The 7,704-nt window shown below is 42.4% G+C and overlaps 1 protein-coding gene across 5 annotated transcripts in view; it reads left to right on the plus strand.

Annotated features, from left to right (window-relative positions):
• The first annotated feature begins 1,207 nt into the window (after positions 1 to 1,207).
• The window catches only part of nbr1b (NBR1 autophagy cargo receptor b), a 36,770-nt gene continuing 30,273 nt past the window's right edge, over positions 1,208 to 7,704 (plus strand). For all 5 annotated transcript variants that reach the window (XR_004895823.1, XR_004895822.1, XM_035995037.1 and 2 more), the window contains exons 1-4: positions 1,208 to 1,467; positions 5,746 to 5,808; positions 7,523 to 7,541; positions 7,662 to 7,684. Coding sequence is in view for 3 of the 5 variants with exons in the window: in XM_035995037.1 (XP_035850930.1) it covers positions 1,366 to 1,467; positions 5,746 to 5,808; positions 7,523 to 7,541; positions 7,662 to 7,684 (207 nt within the window). In the remaining 2 variants the exon portion in view is untranslated. The remainder of the gene's footprint in view (positions 1,468 to 5,745; positions 5,809 to 7,522; positions 7,542 to 7,661; positions 7,685 to 7,704) is intronic.

The following is a 7,704-nucleotide window of genomic DNA, read 5'->3' on the forward strand; positions in this document are numbered from 1 at the left end:
AGGTTCTGTACTAATAAAACGAGGCAATAGAAAGTTTTGTAACTACACCAGAAGTATATCTAAATATCACTTGCCTGATGGATACTCCTCTCGGCTGCTACCGCGCTATTGGCGCTATCTTACAGCAGTACTTACATACTACTACTACATACTTCTGGTGTAGTTACAAACTTTCTAATGCCTCGTTTTATAAGTACAGAAACTATTTGTACTACCGTAGAAGTTTGGTATCATTCCGGGCATTATTAGTGGGGTAATTTACGAGATACAAACATGGATCCATTAGCGCCTGCACTAAGCTAACCAGCTGATAACGCTAACTTGACCAACGTTATAACAAGGGAAAAAAGCTTATGGGAGGTTGTTTGGCTCGAGGTCAAGGTGCAAAGCAGCCTAGGGTGAAATTACTCCGAACCATCGCTTTAAGTACATTTCCCTGATGATACTTACATACTTTTACTTAAGTAACATTTTCAACGCAGCAGACTTTTACTTGTAACAGAGTATTTTTACAGTGTGGTATTAGTACTTTAAAGATCTGAATACTTCTTCCACCACTGCACCTGCCCATTGCACATACTATACTGTATATTTTTTTGCACATTCTGTACTCAATCCATTCAGCCTTTATTCTTATGTTAAACAGCTATTTTGTATGTATTTGTTTCTGTATTTATTGTTTATTTCAAATAATGAATGATGTTTGTTTACAGTATACATGCACCAACCACCAGGGCAAATTCCTTGTAAGTGGTACTTATACAGTACTTGGCAATAAACCCTTTTCTGATTCAGATTTCTGATTCTCTTAAGTAGATATGCTTTGCATGGACTCATAGTAACAACATGGAAGACAGGGTAAGGGACTATCTAGGAAGGATCGAAGCCATTTGAATCCAAAAGGTGTAGCCTACACTTGAGAGCATCCCCACATTGTGCAGCATCAGTACCACCTGGTTAGAGATTTGGTGTATTGAGATATTTTTCTTGATGTTAGGTAAAATCTTCTTTTCTAATTCAGTAATTGGTTATAATGGTCTTGATAAATTATAATACTTGTGTTATTGTCTTGTGTCTGAGTAGAAAAGCAGTGACCAATGGCAGCTTCAGCTGAAGCTCTGACGTCCTTCTCAGCGCTGCACCCGCCCCCATGGCTGCACAAGCGGAAGTGTGTCGATCTTTGTTCCGGGACACATGGTGCAGGGTGGGCGTTCCCAGGACGCTGATGTAAACACAAAATACGCCTCATCCCCCGTCGGATGAGTGACAGTGGAGCGAGATTAACCCAAATAGCCGTCGTTGTTCGGGGAAAACGCTCCGTGTCCGTCGTGTGTAATATGCGTTGAAGCGCAGACAGGCGACGCCATGGACTTCTACATCAATCTGAAGGTGAATTTCAGAGGAAATTCCAAAAATTTCCTGCTGTCGGGATCCGAGACCAAGAGCTGGGAGTCGATGGAGGCCATGGTAAGCGAGGAGAGCATCACCCCGGCGGGCCCGTTCGCAAACACACCGAGCACCGCACAGCCTGCTGCCGCCTCTGCCCCGCTCTCATACACCCATTTACAGTCGCGACTGATTGGGAGCGATGATTTCATTGCTGTGCCACATCGCGGTGTTGTGTTAACCCTTGAGACGGGAAAAGCCTCACCCTAGCGAGCTCATACCAGCTCCAGATATATATGCTATTAGAGAGAAGCTATTGACATACTATAACGTTAGCTAGCATTAGCAATAGCATCATGCAGCGGGGGTCAGGGCTGAAACATTAAAGCTGTGGAAACCTCCCATCACACTGACAGCACGCACGCACACACACACACACGCACGCGCGCGCACACACACACACACACACACACACACACACACACACAGACACACAGAATAATTTTTCATCGTTTTATTGCCACTTATGTGGAATTTGGCTTGGTGAAAGGTACATACACGGACAAACATATTAAACATTAATATGAAATGAACAATACATACAGAAAACACATATATACTGACAATATAACTGTTGCATAAGAGAAAAGAGGCTGAATGGGTTGAGTGCAGAATTTGCAAACAATATACACACAGGGAGAGTACACTGCAGTGCTTACGTCATTATTGTAGTGGTTGTTGTCATGGAAACACTGTTTACTAGCTTAACAGAACTAGTGAGCAGTTTGAACCCCACATCCACCATCTGCTGGGCAGGGAAATAGAAGTCAGAGTTACTGTGATATCAGCTGTTCATTACACAGCAGCATCATAGACCTTTTTCAGGCAGACATGTTGCCATGTCAGTGGTGTATTCCAAACCATTAATGATGGCTGCATTCCACTTAGGAGAGGCCCTGGTATTGCACATGCTGACTCACTGAACTAGCTTACTGGGACACTTGATGGAATTGAGCCATCGTTAAGGTTATCAATTTCAGCTGTGCTTTTCCTACTATGACACGTCAAAATGTCTGCTGTGAAAAAGGTCCATTGCAAAGAGCTTTGCTACACATTGAACAAGCAGGGACTACATTACAAACGGTTATAATTGTTGTAGGTAGGCCTATCCCATAATGCTTTGCTCTATTTATTTAGGCTTTTATTTCATATATCTCATCACGTTTCCTGTTTTCTGACCTCTTTCTGTTTTAGTTTTCTATTGATGCACCTAAGCACTCCCTCCATGTTTACCTGGGGCACGTTCAATCTCAAAACGGCGTGCACTGTTTTGCTACAGTTTGATGGTTGAAGGACATGTTTCCTCAGAACGGTGTGCGATGGCTTTGAGATATGTTTTCTATCGCTTTGCTCGTTTATTGGCTGTGTCACAGGTGATAACCAATCAGCAGAGACGTGCCTGTAAACTCGTGGTTGCTTGCGCATACAACAGGGTGTATAAAGCCACTATAATGTACACTTTCAAAGCATTAATCCATCAGTACAGTAACAGAGTAGTGCTGTAGTGGTGTCTCTTAAACAAAAGTAAAAGTATAGTACACCAAACACACCAAAAAATACTAAAAGTCCTGCACTGAAAATGATTAACATGAATATTCATATTGATGAATGCCTTGGGGGGGGGGGGCTCTGGAACTACACAGAGATGCAAAGTGAGCAGTTTGGGTGTCTCGCTCCTTATTGGATTGTAGTTTCTGATGCATTAACTTCCAAGCTTAGTTTGACTGTTGTAGCGGGTCAAGGAGAAGCTCTTAACTGCGTTACTGTGGACTAGAGTAATTTGTAACAATGCATCACATAAGATGATTATGTCAAATCCTAATCTGAAAAGTAACTGGTAACTAAAGTTGGTGAATAAATGTAGTAAAACGTGGAAAACGCAAGTTAAGGACACCAAAACTGTGCTTTAGTACAGTACTTGACAAAATGTACTTAGTAGTAATTTCCATGGCGTTTTACAGATTGCACCTGTTGGGGGTAACAATGGTCTGATCATTAGTCAGCAGTGGTGGAATGTAACTACATTACATTTACTCCGGGTACTGTACTTAAGTCCAAATGTTGAGGTACTTGTACTTTACTTGAGTCTTTTCCTTTCATGCCACTTTCTACTTCTACTCCGCTACATTTCAGAGAGAAATATTGTACTTTTTACTACTACTACTACTACTACTACTACTACTACTACTAATAATAATAATAATACATTTTATTTAAAGTGCCTTTCATGACACCCAAGGTCACTACACTGTGTTCCAAATTATTATGCAAATTATATTTTACACTGATTTTCCTAAATAGTCAATGCAAATTATATTATATTATGTATATATATATAATATAATATAATTTATACCATATAATTTGACCAGCATGTGGTGGTAATCTATTCGTCATTCTCAAAGGAAAACCGGATACAAATATTGCTATGGTACCCACGACAAACGGCGTTTGCTCGAATCAACAGCGGCAGAACCAAACAGAGCCTGTGGTCCCTCTGCTTCACTATCTGCCGGAAAGACAGCGTATACCACGAGATGGCTAACCAGAGATGTCCCTCTCCCTGGCTGTAATCCGATCTCTCCGCAAAGAATTCTCCCTATGATGGGAGCACAGCAGAGGGGCCGTAGGGCCGTTGGATAATGTTAGTTAGCTAACAGCAGAGTTAACGTTAGCTTGCTAATTCCACCCACCTAACATGCTTTCATGCTACACAAAAAAATGAGTCGAACAAAGTTTGTCACTCTTGCGATAGCAATGTGCTTTCCTACAGTGTGACAAGAGGGAGTGAATGAAACATGAAGTTGTTACATTTTACTAATTTAGAGGCCGGCCGGCTAGTTAGCATGGTTCGTCTAGCACCAACCACGGTCCAGAGAGAGGTCTAACGTTACGGTCTTTATATTAAATTTCACGGTAGAACATTGGTTTATGTTTCGGTATATGTCGATCTTTTAAAAGACATGTTTATGTTGAAATAAATATACCTACACAAGTAGTTATGTATCTCGTACATTTGCCATCTTATGGACATAATGTGCAAAAAAAGATATTCCAATCATTCGGCCCAATCCAACTGGAACCGACGGCCGGCGGTCGCCTTGGGGTGTCAGGGCCTTAAGTAATTTATTTCCATGAACCCTTCCCTAAAGTAGACCTGTGTCATTGACTTCCCGTTACTGCAGTGGAAAGGGGCTTATAGTGTACCAGTGAGCTGGAATGAGCCTGGAGCCCCTAACAACTCTGTTTTTTAATCAATGGTATTGTAAACAGCCAGTGTCGAGAAAGAAGGTGAAATATGGGCTGGTAGCCCCGCACCTCTGGATTTATGGTCCCTATCTAAGGCCTGGGAGAGTTCATTAGTCTGAGTGCTGCCGAGTCACAGATGTCACACTTCACTTTGAGTTGTTGTTTTACAGATTCATTCAACGTGAATTGCGGAGTAAAACATGCAACATGAGCTTTTATTGGTTTGGGTCGAAGCATAACAAGCAATGTCCACTGGATGCGGAACGTCTGCGGAACGTCGACGGAGTCATTAGGTTTCCATTAAAGTCAATGTGTGTATTACTGCGTCCCAGTTCCGTCAGTCCGCAGCCGTCCGGAGCAGATACGCAGAGCTTCTATTTTTGACGGACGACGGAGAGCTCCGCAGCAATTCAGCACAATTCAGATTGTGCGGGACAGGAAGTCGAGCACAGAAACAAAATAAAACATCCGGTTACTTTTCAAAATAAAATACACCGTGCTCACGGCGGGTCATATTTCCCTGCACTACACCTTGAAAACACAGCACAGAGTTGTTTCCCCTCTACTCCTCTGGATGGAAACAAACTGTTGTTGGTTTTGTGGTTCTGTTTATAGAAACTACATCCTGTTATATCGCACGAACATACGTGAATTCGCGAGATCTCGTGGTCGGCTGGCTGCAGCCGTTACGCAACAAATCCGGACCTGGTGGGTATTGACGGACGGCGGAGCACGCAGCCGTTCCGCAGTGGAGCCGGTCCACAGACGCTCCGCATCCTGTGGAAATCCACGGTAAGAGCGGTAATTCCATAACATTGCGATAACGGTATGGATTTGATTAATCCTTGAGTCCTAGCGACAACACATCTCCGTCTGAGTCACTGAGTTCATCCTAATTGAAACTGAAGTAGGGATCACTTTATTTCTCCAATTGTCCATTTGTTTAAGCCTTAACACTTTCTGTCTCTCAGCCACCATCCTCTGTCCTTATCAGAAATCTGTGTGTGTGTGTGTGTGTGTGTGTGTGTGTGTGTGTGTGTGCGTGTGCAGGTGAAGCGTTCATTTGGCCTGAGCAGTCTTCAGCTGACCTATTTCGATGAGGAGAACGAGGAGGTGAGAGACTTGTTGGTTGTCACTCTGTCTTTGTCTTGTTTTCAGTTGTGACACTGTACAGTAAGGCTGGTCAATATCACCTCAAATCAATATCACCATTTATTGTCACATTTACCCCGATAACGATGATGATAATTGATATTAGGGATCGACCAATTATCGGCCTGGCCAATTATCGTGGCCGATATTTGGCAGTTTGCAGATTATCTGTATCTGTGTTTTGGTTGAACGATAAAGTTAATTTATTAAAAAGTGCGCTACTTTGGCTCGGCTACAGTCTGCAACACCTGCAAACAAACTGTTTGCATGTTAACACTTCAGCTATTCAGCTATTTGCTGGAAGCATTTAAACAAACTTTCGTGTTGGGAGTTTGTAACGTTCCAAAAATGATAATTTTGACTAAAAGATTTTAATTTTTGCTGAACAGCAAATGCATATCGGTTCCAAATATCGGTTTCATTAACTACTAATAATCTGTATCGGTATTAGCTTTGAAAAACCAGTATCGCTCGACCCCTAATTGATATCATAACACACTTGTGTTATTTCTTTCCAGCAGCGGGATGTTTTAGGGTATGGAGTGACATTATTTTACCAAACAGGTTGTGTAACAGACGGCTGTGTCAGAAACTACCTGCCCTATTCTCGACTTGTTTACAGCCCCCGGGCTGGAGTTGTAGCGAGCTACAGGGTGAACCTCCGTCACTATAATCAGCTGCTGGTAACTGTGAACTTGAAAAGTGAACTTAGTCTATATCCACGACATTTCATTTTCGAGATTGCTCAGGTGCCACCGGAAATTCCGCCTGAAGTCCCTCATTTTCGGCCGGATGTCCGTCCCCTTCCTCTTTCTTTGTGTTGGCGTTCTAAACTCCGGTGGATGAGGACTATGGTTAACTGCTCCTCAGATCTCTGCAGGGTAAATCCAGACAGCTAGCTAGACTATCTGTCCAATCTGAGTTTTCCATTGCACGACTAAAACAACTTTTGAACGTACACATGTTCCACCAAAACAAGGTCCTTCCAGAGGCTAATTTGCAGAGGCACTGTGGCTCCGCTCGGCGCCTAGTGTCGCCCAAGACGATTGTGATTGGTTTAAAGAAATGCCAATAAACCAGACCCAATGTGACTACAATTAGGTCGGTTATAGAATCATAATGTTGGCTCTGGTTACTTTTTGATTCATTGTCCAGCCCTACTTAAAGGTACTTGCTTTTCTGTCATTTTAAAGGGGTACTTCAGCAATTTAGTATTGCACATCCCGCAGGTTTGGGGACTTTTAAGAGACAGATTATAAAAAAAAAAAAGAATTGGTGCAACAGAGACCAAGATAACTGAGCCAAAATGCTGTATCCTACATTTCCCCTGATGCAACTCTGGAGCGTCTTTCTTTAAATCCTCCACGCCTTTAAATGCCCACGTCTTTCAAACTCCACTCATTTTACCGACTGTTAAAGATATTGCAGTAAAAACCCAGGCTAAGTTAACCTTGATGTCATCACAATGACATCATAAGGGTACTTTCTCAGACTTTACAAAGCCCCTCCAGAGCTGCAGAAGACATGACACAACTGCAGTACTTTCCCTGATGAGTAAACTCAGCTTCAAATTCCTGATGTTGGTGGAGTGCCCCTTTTAATTCCTGAAACCGCAATGACAAACTGGCAGCACTGTGGAAATGCTCACAAAGAATCTTCCCTTTTCTTCATCCAGGTGTCCATTAACAGCCAAGGTAAGCAAACAAACAGTCATAAGATACCTAAGTATGCTAAACAAAACCAAACACATCTATGAGATTCTGAGAGTTGGTATATTAATGTCATGTTAATGAACGTCTCTGCTTTTATTCCAGTGGAATACGAAGAGGCATTGAAGGTAAATTGATTGAATTGCTG

This window comes from Sander lucioperca, chromosome 2, assembly GCF_008315115.2.
Source record: "Sander lucioperca isolate FBNREF2018 chromosome 2, SLUC_FBN_1.2, whole genome shotgun sequence".
Classification (NCBI taxonomy): Eukaryota; Metazoa; Chordata; class Actinopteri; order Perciformes; family Percidae; genus Sander; species Sander lucioperca.